General features: G+C 36.7%; 2 protein-coding genes across 10 annotated transcripts in view; one reads left to right on the forward strand and one right to left on the reverse strand.

Moving 5' to 3' along the window:
* The window catches only part of TCERG1 (transcription elongation regulator 1), a 60,131-nt gene extending 38,690 nt beyond the window's left edge, over positions 1–21,441 (forward strand). For 8 of the 9 annotated variants that reach the window (XM_030841170.2, XM_030841172.2, XM_030841173.2 and 5 more), the window contains 8 exons: positions 5,276–5,394; positions 9,932–10,082; positions 14,233–14,397; positions 14,659–14,841; positions 16,809–16,988; positions 17,675–17,758; positions 19,069–19,169; positions 20,364–21,441. In XM_030841170.2, coding sequence (XP_030697030.2) covers positions 5,276–5,394; positions 9,932–10,082; positions 14,233–14,397; positions 14,659–14,841; positions 16,809–16,988; positions 17,675–17,758; positions 19,069–19,169; positions 20,364–20,565 — 1,185 coding nt within the window. In that variant the 3' untranslated portion in view covers positions 20,566–21,441. Of the gene's footprint in view, positions 1–5,275; positions 5,395–9,931; positions 10,083–14,232; positions 14,398–14,658; positions 14,842–16,808; positions 16,989–17,674; positions 17,759–19,068; positions 19,170–19,991; positions 20,086–20,363 lie in introns of all 9 variants that reach the window. The other variant, XR_004036043.2, reaches the window with a different exon arrangement.
* A 3,363-nt stretch (positions 21,442–24,804) lies between these two features.
* Positions 24,805–26,076, reverse strand: GPR151 (G protein-coupled receptor 151). Its single transcript, XM_030841192.2, has one exon. It carries the CDS (start codon positions 26,074–26,076, stop codon positions 24,805–24,807), a length of 1,272 nt encoding a protein of 423 aa, XP_030697052.2.
* Between the last annotated feature and the right edge of the window lie 1,004 nt (positions 26,077–27,080).

Genomic DNA, 27,080 nt, shown 5'->3' on the forward strand with positions numbered 1-27,080 from the left:
ATAATTTTTAAATTGTAAGGAATAAAGTACGATCCTTTATTTTTCTAACATAGTACTTTAAGAACAGTTTCATACCTTAGAACATAGTGATCCTTTGTGTGGACATTTCTGCCTCAGAAATACTTGGATTCTTTTGCCATTGTGGACATGGCTTTGCCTCATGCGCATTTTGTCCTTATGCTTCATACATACTGATGTTATACCAAGGTTTCAGGGTCATTTCACATGCATTTATTAACTTAGTTTTTACTGGTCAAATGATGCAAATTTAATGTAGAAAAATAGCAAAATACAGATGAGTAAAAAGGAATAAAACCTACCTCCAATCATTTCCAGCTGATAGGCCCATTGTTGAACACTTGACCCTTCCCAACTGTTATGTGCTAATATACATATACATATATATGTGTCTGTATTGTAGATAGACAAGACTCAGCGTGTTTTTATCTCACACATGCTACCCACACAAATTCCACATCTATTAAGTGGCAACTGTTAAAATGTCTTTTCATCGTAAACTTAGAGTAATAATGGACGCTTCAAGGTCTCTACTGAACTAATAAGAATTATAAGAACTAGAGTTAACTTGTTACTGAGCTGCCATTTATTTCCACGATGATTCAGTGACACATACCATCTCATAGTGATTGCTGCTTCCTCTAAAGTGTTGCACACTTCCAACTTATATAATTCCTGAATTACCTGGACCACCCTGACAGTCATTTCTGTAAAATGGTGAGTATGTCGAACCACTTGCTATAGTGCTGTTGAGCTACACAATTTCATTTGGTAGAAGTAGTGTCCATCTTCCGTATTTATAGTTTAATGGTTGTAATAATTCTCTGCACAGTTTGTACCATTATGCATGTAGGTCTAATCATAGACATTTTATGAAGAGATGAAATTTACAGTGTACCAAACATGTATTTTAGACTCATAATAGGAAGACATGACTTTCCATATGTACTTGCATCTGTGTTTCATGCACTGTAGTCTTTTTTATTTTAAACTATTTGTGATGGTCTCATTTTCACCTCAGTTGATGGCCCTATCAAAACCTATAAATTAGCTTGATTCTTTACTTTTCCCCACTGTGCATTTCAAGTCTTATCAGCAAAATCTACCTCCACAACCTTTTCTAAATTATTTACCTCTTATTTACCATTTCCCTTGCTATACCCTAATTCAAGGTACCATGGTCATCTGTGTGGCCCCTAATTGATCTCCTTGCCTCCTTCCATTCTTGCTCTCCTCTGTAGTCAAGTTCTTTTTCCACACAGCAGCCAGACTAATTTTAAAGTTTGACAAATTAAGGCACTGTTCCCTTGCTTAAAAAATGTGCATTGCATACTATTTCATTTAGGATAAAATTGAAACTCTTTTTCATGACCTATAAGATTCTACATACACTCATGTCTGCATACTTCTCAAGCCTCTTTTTTTATGTTCATTTATTCTAGCCACGCTGGCCTTGATATGCCTTGGCCAATACAGGCATATTCTCGTACTTATTAGTCCCTTTTCCTGGAATGTTCTTCCCCTAGGTGCTTGCATAGCTGACTAAATCATTACATTCAGATACTTGACCAGGTGCCTTCTGATTAACCTGTCTCTTTGCCTTCTTTACTTTCTTTGTAGCACTCAGAATTCTATCTAAAATTATCTTAACCATCTGTCTTTTCCTACCACAGAGGGCAGGAACTTTGTTTTGTTGATTGCTCTGTATGTGGTGCCTGGAACAGTGCTTTAACCTGAATATCCCTGAAGACTTAACTTTAAAACTTTTATGACTTTTACTCTTCATGGCACTGAGTGTTGCAGTTTCTGAGTTAAATTACAAGTGCATATTGAGAACTAAAATTCTTTTTTAATTTTGAAGGCATTTTATAAGCTGGTGGTATTATTAACTCCTTAATAGAGTTACAGTTAAAAAGAGAAAAAGTATCAAGCATTATTCTGTTTTAAATAAAAACTCAAAGGTTCTCATACTTTTTGAGTAGAAATCTTTTTTTAAAACTGGAGTGTAAGGAATGAGGGAGGGAACGTAAAGCCGATTGTATTGGGAGGCATGGCACAAATAATTAGGAGAAACTTGGAAGCATACCAGAATTTCTAATTTTCTATGAGATGTTCATCTCAGAGAGTGAATCCTAACCTTGGTGTGGGATATCCTAGAAGAGAGGATATGAAGTTTTTTCCAGCTTCTGAAAGGAAACTTAATATAAATTCACTTGGCTTTTATTTATAATTTAGTACTTTTACAAGTAAGAACTATATACTGAGATAGGAGAGGGGTTGGAAACAACACTCTTCCCCACTTCTGTTAGCCTGCAGATACTTTCATGAGCTACTACAGTGCTATATTTAGAAGGTTTTGAAAATGACCTACATGCCTAGCAGGGGACTGCTGAGATAATTGTATATATTTCTATATAGCTTTTAAAGATTTGTGGATATATATGAACTTACCTGGAAAGAGGTCTGAAGTGTTTAAGTATTTATTTATTTATTTGTTTGTTTGGTTGCGCTGGGTCTTTGTTGTGGCAGGGAGGCTCCTTAGTTGTGGCATGCGTGTGGGATCTAGTTCCCTGATCAGGGATCGAACCCAAGGTCTTAAGTATTAAAAAAAAAAAAAAACTTCTTCTGTTTTACCTTTTTCTAAGACGTGCATGCACATTTTTAAGGAGCCACAGAGTTCTTTAAGATATGTTTGGAAAAATATTAGAGTGTTTTATCTTCCAGAAGACATTTCTTTCAGAGCCTTCTGACTTTCTTCAGTCTGGACTGGTTGCCCTCAACACCTGATGTACAGCTGTCATTTTTGAGGATGACAGCTCTTGATCATCATCCTGGGGATTTCCTTCATCTCTCTTTTTTTGTGGAGGGGGAAGTTTACCTGTCTCCTGCATTGTATGTCGTTTCTTTCTTGGTTTACTCTCTTTTAATGCATTCTATCTCTGTAGTAGCTTCCTGAGAGAATGTGCATGGGAAATAAATTTTTGAGGCCTTATATATTTGAAAACACTTTCATTGTACCCTTATTTGGAATTGTTTGGCTTGCTAAGGAATTTGAAGTTGGAAATCTTGTTCCTTCAGGATTTTGAAGGCATTGCTCTGCATATAGTTTTCACTTATTTTTGGAACTTCTGTTTATTACTTGTTCCCTTGTATGTGGACCTTCTTATTTTTTCTGTAACATGTAGGATCTTCTGTTAGTCTTCAGTGTTCTGAAATTTCATGGTGATTGTGTATGGCTGGTGGAAGGGCCCTTTGTGCTAGGCACTTGGTGGCCCTTCCAATGTAGAAACTTTTATCTTTCAGTTCTTAGATTTTCTTGCATTGCTTTTTTGATTTCCTTCCAGCTGCTTTATTTTTCCATTCTCGGCCAGAGCATTTGTGCTCTGGGCTGGTCCTCAGAGTTTCGTATCTTTTCTCTCTTGTTTTCTATCTCTGTCTTTTTAAAAAACTTTCTGGATGATTTTCTCAACTTTATTGTCTAATAACCCTTCAGTTAGATTTTTATTTTTTTTGTCATGCTTTAGGAGTTCTTTTTTTGTTGAGTTTTCTTGTTTCATGGTTGCAATGTCTTAATTTTATGATATAGTTTAGGATTTTTTTCTTATTTTTCATTTTCCTGTATAGTCTCTCTTTCCCCTAAGTTTTTTCTGTCTTGGTCTCTTTTTTCATGTTGGAGAGTATCCTTAGATGTTTTTGTGGACCCTAACTGCTGATGATTAAGAACAAGGCACTAAGGTGCTATTTGGGCACTCTTAGCATCTGGTGGTCTCTCATGATTGTTGACTTTACTGTAGAACAGTGGTTCTCAACCAGGGCATTTTTGCCCTAGGGGACATTTTTGTTTGTCACAACTGAGGGAGTGCTGCTGGCATCTTTTGGCCAGCGATGCTGCTGAACATGATCTGGTCCAAAATGTCAAAAGTGCTGAGGTTGAACCCCCCCCCCCCCGCAGCCACCCCGCTGTAAGGTGATTTAGGCTAGTTTGTTGCGATCCTGCAGAGCAAGTAATTTTTAGGCTGGTTAGATCCTGGATAAGGACTTTTAGTCTCCTTGCTCTTGCTGCATTGGTTCTGAAAGAACTGTGTCTTGATATGTGGTAAGTAACTGCTTAATTCCCTGTTTTCTCAATCTGGTACGCCTCATTCTTAATTTATGTTCCCCCAGACCAGAGAGAGTATTTTGCCTTTTAGAACAAGGGTCAGCAAATTTTTAACATAAAGGGTTAGATAATAAATATTTTAGGTTTTGTGGGCCACGTGGTCTCCGTCATGATTGTGTAACTCTACTGTTGTAGTGTGAGAAGACCCACAGATTTATGTAAAGGAATGAACATGACTGTGTTCAAATAAAGCTTTATGGACACTGAAATTTAAATTTCATTTAATTTTCGTGTATCATGAAGTTTTCTCTTACTTTTCCCAACCATATAAAAATATCAAAACTATTCTTGTGCTGTAAAGAAAGAGGCAACAGGCCAGATTTGGCTAGCAGATTGCGATTTGGTAACCCTTACTCTAGAGAATAACCCGTTGCCTTACTGAGTTTCAGGAGTGGCAGTGCCCCAGATACATAAAGTTGGCAACGAGGATCTAGTGGTTAAACTGCTTCTTAAAAAGCTTTATTGTAGCATTACCCTATCCTCACTTCATGGGTATCTGGTGCTATCAATTCTGGAGCTGTTTGAGGATTCTCTAATTTACAAAATTGGTTACTTTGTTTTCTTGACTGCTGGTTTAGGGCCAGCTTTCTTGTGTCTGCCAAATCCTTTATCACCTCTCCATGTGCTTTTCAGCTTCCAGAGTTGCTGTTTTCTTTTTTCCACATTTCTCTGTTCTTACTGGTTTGTGACTTCAAAAGTTCATCATCTTGACTATACATTATTAAGTGGGAAAAAATATATAGAATATGTGTAAAGCAAGATTACATTCTGGGTGAAAATAATTATGTCTTAAAGAGAAGCGGGGGCTTCCCTGGTGGCGCAGTGGTTGGGAATCTGCCTGCCGATGCAGGGGGCGCGGGTTCGTGCCCCGGTCCCGGAGGATCCCACATGCTGTGGAGCGGCTGGGCCTGTGGCCCGTGTGGCCACTGAGCCTGCGTGTCCGGAGCCTGTGCTCTGCAGTGGGAGGGGCCACAGCGGTGAGAGGCCCGCATACCGCCAAAAAAAAAAAAAAAAAAGAGAAGCAAAGATTCTACACTTTGGTATTTAGATTACCTATATGAAAGACTAACTTGTCAAATTGGTTTATTTTTGTAATAGGTATTTGATCAGTATGTAAAGACCAGGGCAGAGGAAGAACGCAGGGAAAAGAAAAACAAAATAATGCAAGCCAAGGAAGATTTCAAAAAAATGATGGAAGAAGCAAAATTTAATCCAAGGTATATGGTTTATTACTATCAAATATCGAAGTATGTATATATTTTCTCCTAGATCAGTTGAATATATATATGTGTGTGTACACACATGCGCGCGCACACACACACACATCTTTTGGACTTCTGGACATGAAGAACTTCTTGTTTCATTATTGGTTTCTGCCTTTCTAAGAATCTTCGTTCTTTGGAGGGAATCCCTGGTGCTCAGTGAGGCATTGGTTTTCAAGAAAGGGTACCTTTGTTTTAAAAGCTTCCCTCTGAGAATAAGTTTCCTTCTCTGGAAACTGGTAAATGATTAAAAATCTGTCCCTGTCTTCTTTAAGTTTTACACATAATGAATTGCAGAGTGGGAACATTATTTTGATTGAATTGAAGTGGTGAAGGACCTTTCATTTCAAAAATTTCGAAGTGTCTAGATTATTGTCTTGTCTGACATTTTCATTTAATTGTTAATATATATTGAATATATGTAAAGGGCTAAAGAAAAGGAGACATTTTAAACTTATGTGCTTATTAGCATTATAATAATAATGGCATCAGTTATTGGATATTTTAGATAGATGTATGAACTTACACATATATGCAGTTAAAGTACATGCATATGTGTATGTATATTATCTCATTCAGTCTTCAAAACAACCAGTGTGATTCAGGTGCTCATATCCTACCTATTTTACAGATAAGGAAAGTAAGATATATGCAAATTAGGTAACTTCCCTGAGTGAATGTGGGATTTCAGCTGGGTTCCAGTATTACACAGAATAGTCAAGACAGGGAGAATCACTTTCTTGTAGAGATATTAAGTTGCTTTGAGTATACAAGAACATGGAGAATCTCTAAAACTATGGGGTAGAATCATGGAGTCTCTGGGTTAAATGGCACTTTTTATAAAAGTTTATCTTGTTTAAACAGTTACTTTTGTCAGTGGAGACAGGGAAGAGTATTGTTGTTTGGAAAAGTGTATTTGGTACACTTTTTCAGAAGTGTATATTTGAAAAATGAAGGGAAACTTAATGGTGTTATTAATACAGATTTCATAAAAGCAAGCTGAGTATTTGTGACCATAAAGAATGTAATATTCTTCAGAGGTTAACAGAGTTTCAGACTTTCCAGGGGGTCTTGGGCTTTTTCTTAATCAAAAGGGTAAGTTCATGGGTCAATGCAATTGCGACTGGGTTATAAAAGACGTTTTGGAAGGCAGTTGAGGAACTTGGAACATGAATTGGTATTATATAATATTAGAGATTAGTAATTTTCTTGGATATTGTGGTTATGGAAGAAAAAGTATTTAGCCTCAGGAGATGTATGCTGAAATGTTTATAGATGGAGTCTCATGATGTCTACAGGTTATTTTCAAATGATTCAGCAAAATATATCTATAAAAACCCTTTATGGGTCTGGGAATAATTGAGACTCCAATGAGATTTCTCTTTTGTGGATTTGACAAATTAAGTCTTGCTGTATCACAGTACCCTACTGATATTCTTACGGGGCAGATAGAATTGTTGAAGTGATCTTTACTATGCAGGTTATTTCAGAAAGTAAAACCATCAGGCACATAACTGGAAGTCTTAGCACTTGGGACATTGTGCTGTATTGCTAAGTTGATGCATTTTAATACTAGCATAGAGATTAGGACCAATTTTAGTAAGTAGTAGAAAACAAAGAGGAAAAACTTAAAGTTGAGAAAATACCGTCCATAGAGCTACTTTGAATTGGGAAAAGACCACTAACTGTTCTTCAGTACAGTTCATAGATATAAAGCACTGGAGTTTATTCCAAGGGAAGGAATGGCTGGGGAGAATTACCTAACTTTAGTGCCTGTTTCTTCTATTTCTTTTTTCTTTTCCAATGGAAATTTCAGGTATACCTCCTATGGTCAACTGCGAGTCACTATACTCTTTCCCATCCCCTACCACCAACCAACTATCCACCTCACTTTTTTCCTGCAAAAGATTCTCTACCTTGTCTGTTATAAAATAGCATTTTTGGAATTAAAAGATGAGTCATATGAAAACATCTGTATGGGAATCTAATGCTAAAACTTCATTTTAGTCTCTTCTGGTAAAAAAAATAGATATATTTTACATATTTTTTAACCTATTCTGAATAATATAAGTATGTATAAAATAATTGAATTCTCACTTTTATACATTGATTTTACATTTTAAAAAGTTTATTTAATCACAGTAATAATTGCTTTTTTTGTCTTAAAATTATAAAGCAAGGTATACTTAATTTATCATGAAAAGAAAATAGGTTTAATGGACTACATATTATCCCTTTTCTGGGGTATGCATTTTTATTTTACCATATAATTTTATTATGGTTACATATCCATTGTATGTATATGTGTGGTTACATACCCAGTTTTGCAATGTATCCTTTTGTTAAAAATTTTGAGTTAATACCAGTTGCATATAAAAAGATTGTTAGAATCTGGCTTTGGTTAGCAAAGCTTAAAAATAGCAAATGTTAGGGCTTCCCCGGTGGCGCTGTGGTTGAGAGTCCACCTGCTAGTGCAGGGGACACGGGTTCAAGCCCTGGTCCGGGAGGATTCCACATGCTGCGGAGCGGCTGGGCCCGTGTGCCACAACTGCTGAGCCTGCGCTCTGGAGCCCGCGGGCCGCAACTACTGAGGCCCGTGTGCCTAGAGCCTGTGCTCCGCAACAGGGGAAGCCACCGCAGTGGGAAGCCCGTGCACCGCAACGAAGAGTAGCCCCCCTGCTTGCCACAACTAGAGAAAGCCCGCGCACAGCAGCCAACACAGCCAAAAATAAATAAATAAATTTATAAAAAAAAAATAGCAAATGTTAGCAGTGAGTAGTACGCCTATTCTTCAGCTGATGTTTTAAACTCCAAATTCTAAAGTTAACCAGCCAGTTTTTTCTTGATAATTAAAGTAGTAATTTAATCTTCGTGTTAATACCTAAGCGGAGGTGTTTTATTTTTGAATTGAGATAAGTAGTTTTATAGGGGAAAGTAAGCTTTATTTTTCACCTCTAAAAATGTGCTAAATATGGGAGTGTTTATTATAAGAGTGAATTCTTATTATGTAAGGTGAAATATATTCAAATATATGAAAGCATTATAAATGCCTTTTATTCATGAAGAAATTTTTTAATACTTAGTTTCATTAGCCCTCATAGACCTTAATTTTCCATATCTCTGCTGGAACTCCCTAATTGTTCATCCATTAAGATCATGTCTTTGAACATATTTTTTAATTCTTCCAATATAATTATAATAGTTTTTTTTTTTTTTTTTTTTTTTTTTTTGCGGTACACGGGCCTCTCACTGTTGTGGCCTCTCCCGTTGCGGAGCACAGGCTCCGGACGCGCAGGCTCAGCGGCCATGGCTCACAGGCCCAGCCGCTCCACGGCATGTGGGATCCTCCCGGACCAGGGGCACGAACCTGCGTCCCCTGCATCGGCAGGCGGACTCTCAACCACTGCGCCACCAGGGAAGCCCAATTATAATAGTTTTAAAGGATTTGTCTGTACCTAAAACAACATCTGGGCATCCTGGGATAATTTCTATTGGCTTAAAAATAATTTTTCATATGGAGCCCATGTTTCTTTGTATGTTTAGTGATTTTTAATTGAATATTGGAAATTGTGGATAATAGGTAGAGACTTGAATCTGTTATCTTTCTCTCAAGAGTGTGTATTCTTATTTTAGCAGGCCAGTCACTTTAATTTTAGGTTTGAGTTTCTGCTTTGTTAGTGTGGATCTCAGAAAATGGAAGGAGTTTTTGTCAAACTTCCGACTTTGTCTCCTTTGTGGATCTTTTGTGGGCTTTGTTGTCTTAATATTGTTCTTTTTCCAGCACTATTCAGTGTCTGGTATCTCTTTTTTGCTCTTAAGCATGTAGCAGTTTGGTACCGGGAGTGGTCTTTCTGCTGTTTTATAGCTTGGCCTTGGCTATCTACTTATTCATGAGAGATTTCGAAATGGTATTCTTCTGGGGTAGTACCCTCTTTCTATAGCTTATTCCTCTGCCATTTTAGCACCGAAACTCTGATCTCTGCTGCTTCTAGCTCATTGGGACCACTGTACTCTGCTTGGACTCTACCTCTTTGCATTTTGGAAAATTGTCCTGAGGCACAGTGCCACGGGGCTTCTTACCTCAGTCTTACTCTACCTGTTGTCCACTGCTTGAAATCAGTTGCCTCATATATTTTGTCTGGATTTATAGTTGCTTATGGAAGGAGAGCTAATTCAATAAGAGTTACTCCACCATGGATGGAAGCAAGAATTCAGCCTCATCTTAGGGTGGAAATAGATGGACTCTTTAAGTCTCTTGAAGTACACAAATTCTTTGCTCTCAGATGTCTATCCCCCTAACACTATGCTGATAGTATACAGATCTCTAACCACATTTTCACTCTTTAGCCCTTTCACTCCTTTCTGTAGGTAGATTTGGGACTCATTGTCTTGTTGGCACATATTCTTACTGGGAAGATGGTATCGTCTGCTATACCTTTCTACAAGTAGAAAAAGCTCTACCAAAGTTAGCACACTTGCCATTTTGTTACAGAGCTACTTTTAGTGAATTTGCAGCCAAGCATGCTAAAGATTCAAGATTCAAAGCAATTGAAAAGATGAAAGATCGAGAAGCCTTGTTTAATGAATTTGTGGCAGCTGCAAGGAAAAAAGAGAAAGAAGATTCGAAGACCAGAGGTGAGAAGGTAAGATGGTTTTAGTTCCAGTGGTGTGATTGATGGGAGTGTGAATGGGAAGGAATTGAACTGGGGCTGCGTTTCTAATCTCATTCATGGGCATACATAACAGGACCCACATTTATTGTTTAGCTTTTTAAGTTAACTTTTACAGTTGTTTATATTATCACTTCACTTCAATAATGCATACATTTTAGTAGTGTCACTAAGCTGCATAGATTTTCTTAAATTTTATTAATACTAGGATGCCCAATAAACCCAGAAGTGGTTATTAGGCCTATCTATTCACTGGTGCCTACCTGCTAAGATTTCAAGGTTCTTTATAGGTAGTAACATTTAAGTTTTTCAAAAAGCTTCTTTATATTTTTTGCCCTCTAAAAGATAGCATTTTGGTGACTTTCTAATCTTTTAGTAAACATAGCTTACATATGAATTATTGCTTATCAGAATTAAAGGTCAGCTATTAAAGATTAATGAATTCCAAATGTCATTTGACAGTGGTGTCAGGAGTGGAGAGGAGCTCACCACTGAGGAGGCAGACTGGTAGGGAGGTGGCACCAGTGGTGCGTAAACCATCAAAACATGCAGCCACTGTCCTTAGTGACCCTGTGTGCTTTGTGAATAGAGAAAAAGAACCTCTGAAGCTTTATCATTCTTGACATTTAAAATTGCCTCTTATTCTAGAAAGTTAAAATATTACAGATTCTATTAAGAAATGTTGTTATGGAAGTAACACCAATCTTATTGGGAGGAAGCCTCTTTCATTGAAAATAGCAACAGTATTAGGTGAAATAACTTTTGTCAGAAATAACTGAAATTTCCTGATTATCTGATTTATTATGTTTCAAGGTAGATTTTTCGAGAATTATTTCACTGTTGACTGTCTTTGGTAAATGATTATGCTTCTCAGAGGAAATGTGCAAGGTTGAGCTCTGCATAAACATTTTCACTGTTGAATTAGAATCATGTCAATGAATTGTTTGCTGCTTTTGACTTTTAGTAAGAACCTATTTTTTTTTAAAGAAAACCAAGTAAATAAATGATTGATACTGTATGATTGCTTTTAAACAAACTGAATGTTTTTCTCTTTGCATTTGTAACTAATGTTCTTTTTCTGAACACTTTTTTTGGTAATTATTTTATGTATTCTGTTTTATAACAAGTGGGTAGACTTTACAGTTTTGTGCTGTGTGGCCTGTCAATCAGTTTGGTTTGACAGCTGTCAGTCACTGCTATGCAAAGTATTATGGGATTCTCCAGTGAGGAAAGAATTGATATCTCTCTGTGTGGTCACTTTAGCCTCCCACAGTTCCGGTACATTACATTTTTTTTAGTCTTTTTCCTTATGAAGTAATGAGAGTTGTGCCCAGGATGTGTTAATTAAAATAAGAAATTAAATAGACATTACATCTAAATGAACTTAATATATTCAGCTTTACTTTCTTTTGATTGTAAAATTTGAATTCTCTAAATTAAAGGTTTATCTTTGTACTATTACATTGAAAAAAAAGGAAATTACCGAAGTAAAACTTTCTCAGCCAGTTTAAAGAATACAAAATCAATTACTAACTAGCTTATGAAAGCAGAAATCTTTATAAAGGTTTAAATGTACTTTTTATACTTACATTTTGAGAAGTATCTGGTTAGTGAAGTTTTATCATTTCATGACTTTCACTGTGTATTTATTCTTATGAAGTATATTGGCAGTACGTTTTTTAAAAATGGCATTTTAGCTGTGTGTAATTGAATAATAAACTGGTATATTGGAGTTTCTTTGTTCTTAAGATTCCTAACTGGTCTTTGTAACATTGGGAGAGTTGAATCAATAGCTGAATAGTAAAAATTTAAAGGTAATTACTTGCTGAGTCAAAAACCTGTGAAGGGCATTGACTTTTGGTGAAATCCTTTTTTCCCTTTAGTAGGCATTTTCAAGCTAAAGGGTGCAATCATCATTTTCATGTAGCTTTTCACTGGTAGTTTAATAAAAAATGCCCCCAAAGCTGTTTTACTGGATTATTTTGTTTACCAAAGTAGCTACCCTCTAGTTTTTGTTTATTTGATTATAATTTATTATTATAACCAATTTTTATTAAATTGTGTTTCAAATGATTTATTTTTTGGAACAACAGATTTGAAGTTGCATATAATGGAGTTAATCCTCTTATGAAGTTGGCATTTTTCTCTCTTCCCTCTCTTTTGAATTAGCTGCTGAGCAATTTTTGTTTCAGTACATTTGGCTGAGGAAACTATTTCTCCCTTTTTAACTAAACAGCTTAGTTGGTAAGGTACTTCCATTTTTGGAGAGAAGAAAATATGGACAGTAGGACCTTGAATTGTTGCTAATGGAAATTGACATTTATGCAGTTGTTAAATAATTCTTCTCATACAAAAAGCAGCTTCAAAAAAAAAAAAGCTTCAGTAAGCCATTTGTAGCCTGTCATGGTAATATCCACAGTGAAAGAAGTTAAACTTTATTTAAAGTTCACTTTGTTTATACATCATATATTTTTTAAACTATATGATATTTATAGGCTTCATGTCTAATGTTTGAAATATTTTTAAGTTAATGTGAATTCTTATGGCTTAGAAAGATTCCTATTTGATGCAGCTTACATGTTTTATTTAACGTAAATTTTGCCTTCTAGTTATCCCATGCATCTGGGAATTTGGTGTTCATTGTGTCAGATACAAAGTTAGACAGATGAACAGAAAAGTTGTGTTACATCGCTACCTCAAGTATAGTTTCTTTATTGCCATCTAGAAATATTGGGCTTATGAGTTATTTCTCATTAATCCTAACAGTCAAGAGCCAAGTTAGGTGAGTGAAGAAATCCACAGCTGAATAGCTCATATTTTAAAAAGTTCTCTAATGCAGAAGCTCTGTTTTTTATAACCTTACAAGTGTTTTCTAGAAAGGACATCTACCTCCCTTTTAATCCTCTATTAGGAGAAATGAGGTTACAGCGAGAAGTGAGAGAGTTGGAATAGGCAGAAGGAATGATTCATTTATTTTGTGCCCACACAGAAATTCTGATTCCATTTCTGATTTCTCACTCCCTTGGTCAGGTAGGAAGGCAGCATGTTTACTTCCTATGGGGAGGAGAGGTTCTTGACCTGGTCAGAATCCTCTGTTGAAATGACTTTAGCTACCTCGGATGTCTTCCCTGGTAGCAGTACATAATAATTTAAATGAGACTGAATTTTAGAAGAGGTCCTCAAAGTGCATAAAGACAAATGCCTTGTTTATTCTTATAAAAATATTATTAAAGTAAAATTTTTCTCTTATTACAGTAAAATTTTTAACAATTCTAACAAATTTTTCCAGTTTTAAGAATTTGGAAGAGACGTTCTAAGTATTGTATACGTTGACACTAAAAGGTTAATATTATTTAATACCTTTAGTATAATGTTACTAGCTTGGTACTTGATTTGTTAAGAACGTTAATTTCATTGACACATATTCTGGTGAAGCCATACATGTTTAATGGCTAAAGAGCACAGGAAATCTGAATATAGTGTTTTTTTAAGAAATGACTAATTATGACCATAGAAATTCTATAATTTTCTTATATATAAAGGTAAAAACATTGCTCTTTTTTAAAACCAAAATATAAAAGTTTATTTTTTGTTTGTTTTTACACATTTGACAGCATAGTTTCAGATTTGTAATGAATAAAACTTGCTCTTTGTGCTCAACTGTTTCTAAATTCCCCTATTAATTTTAACAAACAGTTTTATTCATCTGCTCTTTAAAATATTCTTGCTATCTTGATGTTAAAGTATTTTTGCCATTAGTTCATAAGCCTGAATCTTATGGCAAATTCATATTCTTCATAAAAACATGACAGTTCTGAGATCAGAAGTTATAAACAACCTAAAAAAGTTATTTCTATATTTGAATAATTTCATTGAAGGATATGATTTATTTTGAATTTGGTAGATTTTAAATGAGAGCCTATATGTGTATTGATTTTTATATTTCTCATAAAAGAGCAATTCTGATATTCTTTTTTACTAAAATTCTGCTCTAACTGCATTAAAAAAGTTATTCTCATCTTTAAGGTAAGTGAACTTTTTTTCTAGTTGTAAACATTTATATATGAGGAATTTCTTACGGCATATTGTTTTCCTCCCACCTCACACCTGTTTTGAAATACAGATAAAATCAGATTTCTTTGAACTATTATCTAATCATCACTTGGACAGTCAGTCTCGATGGAGCAAAGTAAAAGACAAAGTAGAAAGTGATCCACGTTACAAAGCAGTGGATAGTTCATCAATGAGAGAAGACCTTTTCAAACAGTACATTGAAAAAATAGCCAAGGTAACCATTGTGTTTACTCATATAGTAACCATGGAATAGTAAAATTCTTAATTGCAGTGTAAAGCCATTTGCTACTGTTTTGGGTTTAGAATTTTTCTTGTTGGTATTCCTAATACTCTCTAGTAGTTGACTTTGAAATGAGTATTTAGGTATATTGGTTAAAAACTAGGTTTGAAATTTTGTATTTGGCCAACTAGTTATTCTGTGGAGGCATATTTTGATGGAGTTAGTAAGAAGGTTAATGTAATTTCACTTTTACAGAATTTAGACACAGAAAAAGAAAAGGAGCTTGAAAGGCAAGCCCGCATTGAGGCAAGCCTCCGAGAAAGAGAAAGAGAGGTGCAGAAGGCTCGTTCAGAACAAACAAAAGAAATAGATCGAGAGAGAGAACAGCACAAACGAGAAGAAGCTATCCAGAATTTCAAGGCTCTTCTGTCTGATATGGTATTACTCTTTTGCTTTTTTCTCTGATGTACTGGATGTTAGAAATCTATTACATTACCTTATTAGTGGACATTTTAATATTCTTTAAATTGACTCAGAGATATAATTTAGTAAGTTACCTATGAAGTATTTTAAAATTGAGTACTTGGTATTAACACCATTAGAATAGGAAAACCCTAGTTATTTAAAATTTTCAGAGGTTTGATGTTTTGTATAAAAATTCATGGTCTTTTAGTCTCAAAGCTTTTTAAAAAATTATCCTTGATGAAGTCATCTTAAATCATCACACACTTGCATGTCATAGTAATAAAGTGTGCTGAACATGAGTTCATCTTTAGATGATTTGGGTCATCATTGTGATGATCAGTTATTGTACATGTAGATGGTATGGAATGTAGGACTGGAGGTTTACTGACCCCTGGGATTTTTTTGAAAATCCTCCTGTATTATCCAGGGTTGTTGAGGTAGGTAGGGTTTTTTGTCCCTACACCGAATGCCCCCAGACCACTCTGCTGTTCTATTTGTTTTTTCTTCTTCTCTTCGTCACTGTCTCTCCTCCTGTTTCTTTTCTTTCTTTCAAGAAAGCTCTTCTCATCACTCCTGTTGCTTCTTCTGATTTCTTCCCTTGCTTCTGCTGATCTGTTTTCAATGACTTTTTTCTGTTCTCTGGGCAATTACAGTTGTTTCTTGTTTTCTGTCTCTGCCTCTGCTTCCCCCAAATTCATCCTCTTTATTGCAATCACAGAAGTCTTTGTAAAAAGCAAATCTGATGATTTTGTCACTCTCCCTGTTACTTGAAGAAGGTAAAGGTCCTCCCTACTTCTGGAAGTTCCCTACATTTCAAATTCAGGCTCCTTAGCATAATATAAGAAACTGTTCATTCCTTGACTCCCTACCTTCATATTACCTTATCCTCTGGTTTCCTCTCTTGCCCCCTAAGCTGTAGCCTTGCTGAACTTACCTTTAATGAACCATACTTAGTTTAATGAATGCTACCATTACACATGCCAATCCCTCCACCTATAATGTTTTTATTTTTTTATTATTATTATTATTTTTTGCGGTACGCGGGCCTCTCACTGTTGTGGCCTCTCCTGTTGCGGAGCACAGGCTCCGGACGCGCAGGCTCAGCGGCCATGGCTCATGGGCCCAGCCACTCCGCAGCACGTGGGATCTTCCCGGACCGGGGCACGAACCCGTGTCCCCTGCATCGGCAGGCGGACTCTCAACCACTGCGCCACCAGGGAAGCCCTATAATGCTTTTAAATTTCCCACCACAGTGGCAAACTTTGTCATTCTTGAGGAGCACACTCAAGTATCTCTCTGTAAGGCTGATCCTGACCCATCTGGGCAGATTTGATCTCACTGTTGCCATTTACCAAACTTGTGCTCAGCATATGCCTTTGCAGCACTTACTACATGTTAGTGCAGTTCTGTATCTTCCCTACAAAAAGTAAGCCCTTTGAAGGAAGACATAACTGTGTTATTTATTTAGTATTCCCAGTGCCAAGTTCAGTGTTCACCTGACATGGTTTTAGGTGCTTGATAAATGTTGTTAAGTCCCAGATTGAGCTCAAGAAAAAATTTTTTTATCTGGTGAGCTGCTTGTGCTGTGAGATGGTATATTTCCTCTTTTATTTATATCCATTTCTACTACTAACAGAAGTTGGTAAGATGTTCAGTAGGTACCTAGGTACTTAAAGTTCTTAGGGACCACGGTTGATGGGAGATATCTTCTCTTCATCCTTGCCACCTCTAAACCCATACTACATAACTTAGGTGAGCTCTGGGAGGTGAGATTTCTGGCTTAAAGAAGTAGATGTTCAGTGACTGCTTGACTAAGATGGAGTCATCAGAAACTTCTTTTATTAAGTGTATTGTTCCTAAACCAAATACATGAGTCTTTTATTGATGAAATAATGAAAAGGTAAGTCTGTTTGGTGATAGATACCATTCTCTATTTTTAGGTACGTTCTTCAGATGTGTCCTGGTCTGATACTCGGAGGACTCTTCGGAAAGATCACCGCTGGGAATCTGGATCCTTGTTGGAAAGAGAGGAGAAAGAGAAGCTTTTTAATGAACACATTGAAGCACTTACCAAAAAGAAGAGGGAGCACTTTAGGCAACTTTTGGATGAAACTTCTGCAGTAAGCGGCTCTTACTTTTCTACTTTAATCTAGGTGAATCTTTGTTAATAATTCCCAAAGTAAAACATTGATATGACTTTTAATGTCATTCTCTTTAGACCCATTACTGGAGTTCATGGGTTTTATGACACTTTCTTCTCTGATTTTTTTGTTTGTTTGCTTAAGTAAAATGTTGATGGTACTTTCACTGTTTAGAAGTTACTTTTGCAGTTTTTAAGTTCGTATATGCTCCCTTAGTAATTCCATATGTCCTTAGCTGTGTGTGATCATTGATGCTTCCTGATGATAGAGTTAATAGATTCCTTCTTTTGCTCCATTTTCTATTTGGTACTGTGGCCCTCTTGTTTGGCAGTTTGTACCCTCTGTTCAGGTTTTGCTCCTATTATCTGATCTCTCTTTGGTGATGGTTTCTTCAGAAGTTACGATGTTGCCCATGGAGATACAGGGTTTGCAGGTGATTGTCTTAGGTCATCTTGAAAGTATGGCCATGAACATAACTCTTGTGGCAAGCCAACAAAAAGAAATTGCATTAAAGCTGCTTCCCTGTCCCTAACTTAGTCCAGTTATGCTTGGGCATTACAAGAGATTGCAGGTCAGTGTAATGTTATGTACCATATGTGCTGCAGTTTGATCCCCTCGATAAAAGTGAGTTCTATTTATGTTTTTTATTCACTTGTCTTTCAAAGATTACCTTAACATCCACGTGGAAAGAAGTAAAAAAAATCATTAAGGAAGATCCTCGGTGCATTAAGTTCTCCTCCAGTGACAGGGTAAGAAAATTTTGTCTGAGATTTGCTTTCAGTGTATAAATATTAATTGGGTGCTTAATCAGCAGCATTAATATCTTGACTGAAATGAAGTTGATGGTTTTAAGTGAATAACTTTTAAGTGTATGAGAAATAAATCTGAATTTCAAGTTTATATTTTCTTTCTTGTACAGTATATTAACAAGACAGCACAAGAGGAACTTTAAAAATTTAATCCTTGGGGTTAAGCCTGTGTTTTGGGATCTTCTAAGAGACTAATGAAGCTATAGTTTTTATTTATTGTATAGTCAGGTCCCACTAGATAGATATTATTCAGCCTGGCAGTTGGTACCAGGCTATCAAAGTGCTTGACTCTTACAGCCACGCTAGCAAAAAAACATAACATGATCTCTAGTTCTTATATGCTCCAGAGACTTTGGAGTAGGGGAACCTCAGATGTGTGAGGTTTGTAGAAGCTGAGCTCTCTTCTGGTGCACTCTGGCTCCTGTGTAGGAGAAGAACTCACCAAGGGTCTGAAATAGTGAATGATGTCAAGGAAAGTGTAGCTTATTCCAGTCCATTTTGTCCCTCAGCCTTCATATGTTCCTTCTTCCCATCATTCTGTCCTGGTTGGTTTCTCTAGGTCTAGAGTCCAAATAGCCCATGATCTAATATTCTTCCCCCTCCTACTCCATTAGGTGGAATTTTAGATGTGTGGACCGCAAAATATACGTGGTTGGAAAAGAGTGGTAGATGGATAGCTGAGAGAACCAGTCTCAGTCTCTAACTTTTCTGATTTTTAGAATTGATAATAAGGTCTTTTTTTTTTTTTTAAAGCTCAGAGTTTATACTTTGCTATTCCCTTACAAAGCTCCCTTACTGAGCTAAACGCTCAGTTGAACTTTAAAGTTCTGAGCATTATCTTATAAATTATGCCACATTATTTTTGTGCTTGAAGATATAAATACAGTCTTTAGGAATGCACATTTAACCCTTAATTTCCTTATTTTTAAGAGTGTCTACCCCTTGAGGTTGTTATGAAGGGTAAAGGAGATATCTTATAAAACCCTCAGCACAGTGTAGCACATAGCAAGCCCTGAAGTTTTAGCTACTACTAATATATTATATGGTTTCTCATTCTTGCTTTTTCCCTTAAAAATGTACACTGCAGATTTTCCTTTTTAATGAATGTTACATGGATAGAACATACCTTATTTCCTTTCTCTTCTGAATTATTTTATGTCGTGACTTACAGGTTACTTGTTTAATAAATAATTGATACTAATTTTGGAATTAGTAGAATTTTCGCCCCTAATCTTATTGTCTTTTTGCAGAAAAAACAAAGAGAATTTGAAGAATACATCAGAGACAAATACATCACAGCCAAAGCTGACTTCAGGACGCTTTTGAAAGAGACCAAATTTATAACATATAGGTGTGTGCAATGAAATGTTTCATATCAGCAGTCATTGTCTTTACTAGTCCTTACTCTGATGGCCAAAGCATACTTTGCATTCACACACATGTTGACATTATTAATTTTTAGGAATAAGAAGAAGGCAACTTTATCAAAGACTGAATACAGCCCATATCTACCCTTACCTTTTTTCTTTCTTTTTTCTCTTTTTTTTTCAAAGAAAGGGCCCAGATGTTAATTCTTATTTTGTGTTACCCACCCATCCAGTTTTTAAACATACTTTTGTTTTCACTTCACTGCTTTTTTAGAAGTATTTCCAAATATATAAGAATTGTATTTCATGAAGAGACTTAAAAAAAAAAATCTTTCACTATCAATTATCTTTGCCTCCTCTGAAGACTATTCAGTGTTCATTCTAAAGCTTGAAATCATCTTATTTGAGCTCAGCAAAAACATTTTTTCTCAGAGGAAAGCAGTTTGCTGGATACTTTTAAATTAAAACTTTAAATTATAAAATCAGAGCTTTAAAACAAATTTTCTCTGTAACATACCCAGTAGTTCCCCACCCCCAGCAAGTTGTCATCGGGAGAACAATTTTACATTGCTTAGCAATCAGTATGCAGGAAACCATTTTTGTTTCATGCTCCAGCTTTTCTTCTTTTAAGAGAAAAATTTGAAATATCTTAATGAAGGGTATGTGCACGGGAGGATAGATAGTGCTGAGGGTGTGGTTTTTAGGTATTTTGTGATTGGATTTTTTGGTCAGGATCCTTAATGTTTTGCATCAGCTTGGGCTTTTAAATTAGATGTGAAGTAAGACTTCTTTCTACATTTTTATAGTTAATTTAGTGAAAGATGTGAAAGTGAAAGCTTGTGAAAGATGCTGGGATTGGCAGCCCCGCAGACTGAAGTCCTCTGTTCATCCACAGAACAGGTACAGCACGGGCAAGATTTACCCACCCACCCTCAGCCCTGATCTGGAGGGACCACCAGTAGGGGTGGGAGGGTAATTCAGCTTCTGAGGCCCTTTCACTCCTTGGAGTCTTTGCTGAGGCGACTTACAAAGGTGACCACTGCAGTGAATTTTTCTTAAAAAAAAAAAAAAAAAAAAAAATGGAAACACAATTAGGAACTAGATGGACATTTCCAGCTCATTTCTGAAAGACCTATGAACAGCAGTCAGTAATTCTTGGACTTCTTTTCTTATTTCAGATCCAAAAAGCTAATCCAGGAATCTGATCAGCACCTGAAAGATGTAGAAAAAATTTTGCAGAATGACAAACGGTATCTAGTACTAGACTGTGTGCCAGAGGAGAGGCGCAAACTGATTGTGGCATATGTGGATGACCTGGATCGCCGGGGTCCACCCCCACCTCCCACAGCATCAGAGCCCACAAGACGATCAACAAAATAATTCTGAATACTCTTCCACAGGGGTGTCTGTTAATTCAAAACGCTTGCATGAGCCAATTTTCAGGTTTTTACATGTATGTGCATTAGTCAAACTATTGCAAAACCATCTGATGAACAGAAGGAGAAGCATCCGTGAACAGTTTCTGAACAGAGAACACTTTGGAAATATTTATGCTTTTCTTTGTGTGGCATGACTGACTTGCATACTCAAATATAGGCTGTCTCTAGTAAATCTAAAATCTTGAAGCTAAAAAATTATCCTTTTATGAGGTGTGGAAGTCAGTGACTTTTGGTGACGTTCTTTCTAGCAGTGTTATAATACATGCAAGACGTAAGAGCATTTGTGGTTTGAACTTGCAAGATGCAGATACCACAGACTCCAAAAAAACCTAAGTTGGGGTTTGTTTTGTTTTGATTTTGTTTTTTAAAGCGGGTAAAAGACAAAACACTGAAAATTGAATTCTTATCTTCCAGAGGCTAAGATTATTATAATGGACATACTTTTACCTTTGTCTCTAAAGAACACTTTAGTTTTATTTGTTCACTTATGTGCTTTGATTATCCCCTTTGAATTATAGGCCAAGTCTTGTTGTTTAGCCTAAGAGAAGATTTATTTAGTAATTTCTTCTCAGGTATGGAACCACGGTCATAACTAACATGTTGACCAGACTAGGACTGCTGGTTAAAAACATTTTATTCACCATTAAGTGATCTTTATCAATATTCTGGATTAGACAACAAATTACCTTTCTTGGGTGTTCCCTGTAAACTGTACTCCTATTTGAATGTTAAATTTTTGTTTCTAAAGTTTAATTTTAAGATGTTTGAATGTTCAGTTTATGTATTTGAACTACAATAAACCAACCCTTTTTATATACATGGATTGTATATGATTATTGTTATATAATTTATAAATACTTTTAAACCTGTTCTTAAAAGCAGCAGCAAATGTAATTTGGCACAAAGAAAGTTTAAATTTTGAAAATCTCATCATTTTAAAAGGCTTGAATATAATAAATTGCCTGCATCATAAAAGGGAAGGAGTTTGAAGAACCATTTTGGTGCTCAGTCTCTTAGCAGTATCTTATTGCTTCATAGCAAGAAGATGCTGATTTTTGTCTGTTTTCTTGTTTTTGTCTTTTATATTAACATATTGATGATGAATGCCTTTTTGGACTCCTTTCAATGTGTCATGCACATCATACCGTGAAACTTACCTTTGATTCCCAAGTGCTCTTTCTAGCTTTACCTCCCCAGTTTAAAAAGATCCCTCTATTTCATTCCTTCATAGATTCCTCGTTTGAGTTACCACATAAATAAAATGTTTAAGAAAAATATATGTTAACAGGATAAATTGTTTTCCCTGTTACCTCACACCTGCTATGATTGCAACAAAACCTAAAAAAAGCGACAACGATATTTGTATTTGTTGTATGCGTACGGACCCAGACATGCATCACACACATACAAAAATACAGTCATATCTCTGTGACTTAGTGCTTAGCTTAAATATATGATGAAGCACCACAGAGATGATGTGAGTTCTATATGTAGAAACCTGGAGTGGGTTATCTGACTGAAGTCTAACCTATAAAATTGGTAATTAACAGGATTTTTTTTTTAATAAATCCATTGAGTGATTTTGAAGCTTGTCAGAAGTGAAACAAAATGCGTGCCCAAAGGAACACAACTATTATAGAATAGGACTGTCCTACAAAGGTGAAGTTTCTAGAATGCTTTATTTTGTTATTCTGGATTCCACATATATTGTTTGCATACTCACTATGTTCCATTTCTCACCATAGAAAAGTGTGAAGAAAATGGTTTGGTGATACCTATTTTAATTTCCTACTTTTGCTGTAAAGTATTTGGGATTAATGTTTCACGTAAGGTGTAAATCAAACTTTTCTATGCAGATTTCTTAAAGGGAGTGAGGACTTCGTATATTAGGTTCTTTTTTTTTTACTTGAAGTATAGTTGATTTACAGTGTCATGTTAGTTTCAGGTAACAGCAGAGTGATTCAGTTATACATATGTATATACTTTTTCAGGTTCTTTTCCCTTATTTAATCTTATAAGATATTGAGTATAGTTTCCTGTGCTATACAGTAGGCCCTTGTTGTTTATCTGTTTTATATACAGTAGTGTGTGTATATTAATCCCAAACTCCTAATTTATCCCCCCTACCCCCCATTAGGTTCTTAATGACAGGGTCATTGTAATTACATTGTGTTTCAATATCTTCATTTTGATCTGGAGCTTATCAGCAAGCTCTTTAAAAATACATGGTTCGTTGGCGTGCTGATACCTGTGCAAGTGTTAAGGTCTGACCTCCCTGTAAAGCCCCCTTGTGCAATGATGGTTTCGAAAGCAGCATTCAAAACAAAGACAGCTTTAAGTCTCCAAAACTATCTGAAGTAAAACATAATTGTTTTTATTTGTTTACAAGTTAAAATGTCACACAGTGAAAGCTTACATCGTGCATTTACTATAGATAATGAACATAGAAATCTTTAATTCAAATAGTTCATCACAGTTTTAAAGGTAATCCAATTACATAACTATTGTCTCACAAGACAGTATTTTAGGTACTTGGATTAACTGTATGTGCTCTTGTGAGCCTTAAAATGAAATATGTTATGAACCAAGGCAAAAAGCCTTACCTTCTGTGTTAAAAAAGCAAATCATGACCATTTATAAAGAATAAACCAAAAAACCCACAGACTGTACATTAAAAGAAATTCCATCCACAGCATATTTTTATATTTTCTCCACTGCTTGCCCTAAATGCAGTTTTTTTGTTTTTTTTCAGAGAGAACCCCTCAGTGAAAATATCCCAGAATTCCATTAGAGTAACCAAGAATCATGGATAAATGTCTTTATTATATTTAATAGGGGAAGAAATGTTATCATCATCATTGCTTTATTGGGTATGCTTTACCATGCTGTAAATTGAACAGTTATTGCTTGTTATTCAAATTATACTGGTAATACGTTTTGGAACACAGAATTTAATTTTATTGCTTTTTCTGCATTGCCTTGTTTTCTATTACCCAGATTCTCTGTCTTGTGTCCATTGAATTTTCTCTTTTCCATGCTAACTCTCTCTCTCTTCCTCCCTCCCTTTCTTCCTCTCTCTCGTCCCCCACTCCCTACCCCCACCCCACCTTGGGTTACTCTTGATAGTCTTTGTAACTTAAAAACCCGGAGGTATTTTAAAAGTTGGGCACAGTTCATGTTCAGTGTTAGGGCTATGTTTAATGCTCATTTAACAAAAAAGATGATCATCTTTATATTTGAGGGTTACATTCACCAATTAATACCTTTATCATTAACCATAATGGTATGGTTAACCATAACATAGCTTATAGTTTATCTTGAGAGAAAGATGATTTTGGGAGAAACATTGATTTCAGCTTGTAGAAGATTGTCTCCTGCTACTCTTTGGAAGAGGAGTTAATTGGGAAGAGAATTAAGGGTGGTTATTAAGTTCTTTCTCAAAATCAGAATATAGAATATCATGATAGGCTGCTAAAATCCCCAGACTTAGAAACTGAAGACTCACAGAGGTGCTTTAAAAAGATCAGTGAAGCAGATTTTAGTATAAGGCAAAGTCTGAATTTACTTAAACTTAGCCAAAATAAGCCATGGTTTGAAATTAGCCCAGAATTGGAATAAGGTGATGTTCCTTATTCTTCAACCTTCAGTCATGGAAATTCTGTATGGATTTTCATCAAGTAAATGAACATTTCTTAAGCAAATGAAGATAACTCATTAAAATTTATGTGTTAAAAATCTCAAGTAGAAGTAGATTTTGAGCTCTGGTTACGTGCAGTAAGGTTTGATAGGTGAAGTTAGAGTTAGCAGGTTCAGGAAAAAACTAAACGTAAAGAGATTGAACCTTTGACAGATAAGCTCCACTCCAGCCAGTACATGGCTGGTCCTAAGGACTACCCATTAAAACAGCGATTGTGGACAAGTGACAAAACAGCTGGCCTTTCTAATCACTTGTGACAGAAGCATCTTCAAACAACACAGTTAGTTCTTTGGATAACCAGGTTATAACATAGTTATTCTAATACGGTGTCCTACTTACCAAATTGCACATTTTGGAAATGCAGACTGCGAAGCATTTTTGTAATTCCTAATGGTAATTTTATTATGTTATGGCAAAGTCAACAATACTGATTAGCAGCATTACAAATAAATAACAGTAATCGCAATTTGTTTTGCTTTGAAACTATTTATCACCATCTCCTGTCTCTTGATCTTCGTGTTCCCAGGGGATAGGGTCATTGTCCTGTACACAAGGGACTGTGTCTCTCTCATGCCAAAACTGCTCTACATCAGGGAGAATGGGAATCTCTGCCTTCTCAGCCCTCTCTTTGCTGGATGAGGGAGAGCCAGTTTTCTCTCTCTCTGGGATGGATGATGGGGATTCTGGAGATGGAACATTGTCACGAAGGACCTGTGAGTTACCAGCGGGTGTTTCCTGAGACTCTGAAGCAGGTGGATGTTTTTTTGTTATCATCCATTTCCATAAGCCTTTTAAGCCTTCCTTGAACTCCTCTGACATCACTAGAAAAATGAGAGGATTTGCTGAAGAGATGGAAAACATTAGGACTTGAGACAGGGCTATAAAACCTTGCGGTGGGGCCGGGCCTCCGGCCTTCAGATGCCACATCCACAGCCACGCTATCCATTCAGGGAGCCACAGAATAGCGGAGGTGATGGCAATGCTCAGCAACATCACTGTGAGTTGCTTTGAGTGCATCTGGCTTCGAAGATTTTGAGTCTTAGTTCCTCGTTTCTGACATTGGCCATAAGCTCTCCAGAAATAAAAGCCGGCAAAGAGTGACGGAAAGCAAAATACCAGGAGAGGGTAGAGCTTACCAAACGTTGACATGAACTCTTCGGCCATAGTGGATACATCCATGAGGCACATTTCCACACCTGCGTGATGCCTGGTGGTGCTAAAGAACCATTCTGGCAGGGGTAGCAGGCTAGCCACAGCCCAGATGGCTGCCAGCACTGACCAGATGGTGCAGTTGTGGATATTTTCTTGCTTGGCTGGGTCACAAGCATACATGAAGCATACTTTGGCCACTGCAACGATTGTCAGGCTCTTGGCTGCCATGCATGTGTGGATGAACCAGTCAGAGGACTTGCAGACAAACCAGCCTAGATCCCAAACACCTTTGGAGTATGCTGTAGCTCGGACAGGTGCAGAAAACATCAGGAGAGAGAGATCAGCCAGGCTGAGATTCAAAATCAGGGAGTGGATCATGGATGGCTTTCCTTTCCAAGCACTGTGAAGGAGGATGCCAATCACACACAGATTCCCCACGAAGCCCACCAGGCAGACAGCCACCAAGAGAGCTGGGACTATGGTCCTCCAGTCCTTGGAGTCAGAGGGCAGGTACCCACCGGCAAAGTGGAGGTGAGCAAAGGACCCGTTCATGGTGCTGGAGTTGGAGTCTGTCAAGGCAGCTGTCAGCATACCCCTTTCCATCCAGCTTCTACTCGCAGACGTTAGCTTCTATTTGTCTTTCTGCCTTGGCTCTTTTGTGTAGGAAGTAAATACGTCATCGTCAGTGTCAACTGACACCTCTGGACCCTCCTCTTGCTTATTTCTTGAGAGCGGACTGTGGAAGAAGTTTGACTCTTCTCTGCTCTTTGCTGCGTGTGCTATTTCTTGCCTGCCCTGAGTGACAAGCAGCAGGAGAGCGTGGCTGCTGCTCATTAGCAAGTCTAATATCAGGTTGTCAGCTCTTTGGAGTAAAAAACTCCCCAATATACCCATCAATGATAAATGAGGAGAACATACATGTAAGTGAGTTATGTTCCTGGGGGGTCACTAGAGCCAGTTAAGGCAATTATTTTCAACTAGCTGTTTCTAAAGCTAGACCTCCGTCTGTAATACAGCAAACACCACATCTGAATAACCAAGTCCTTTACACTTAGGCACGTATTAGAATCACCTGCGTGGCTTGAGCCAGCGAGTCTGGGAAAGGGCCCTAAAATTTGCATTTCTAACAAGTTCCCAGGGGATTATGATGATGCGGGTTGGGGGAACCACATTTTTAAAGGAAGAACCAACACTGCTTTTCCCCTCCCCTCTGCAGGGATGAGCTTCCTCTTCTTTTACCAAACCCCCACCACCACTTCAGCCCCATCAACGGCTGGCTGAGGTCAAACACACAGAGCTAGATAATGAAAAAAAGCTACTGGTGAGAAGTCCTATTAAAAAAATCTAATTATGGATTACTCTAAGTTTAGTCTATTGCGAATTTCTTAGAGGTATTTCGGAGCACTGCATTAGAACGAGTTTACATACTAATAAGACTCTTAAACAAGTGATGGTGATTAAAGCAACCAAATGATGAATTAGGCTTCTTTTCAGAGAGAATTCCTAAAGGATTTACTGACAAGTGAAATAAAAGGAAAATAATTTCTATGCAGAAGACATTTACGAGATTTTAAAGAAAATGACATTTTAAAGTTGGGAAAAGAAAA

Source organism: Globicephala melas, chromosome 3 (genome assembly GCF_963455315.2).
Source record: "Globicephala melas chromosome 3, mGloMel1.2, whole genome shotgun sequence".
Lineage (NCBI taxonomy): Eukaryota > Metazoa > Chordata > Mammalia > Artiodactyla > Delphinidae > Globicephala > Globicephala melas.

Coding starts and splice junctions, on each gene's coding strand:
- GPR151 (XM_030841192.2), bottom strand. CDS start 26,076: ATGGAAAGGGGTATGCTGACAGCTGCCTTGACAGACTCCAACTCCAGC.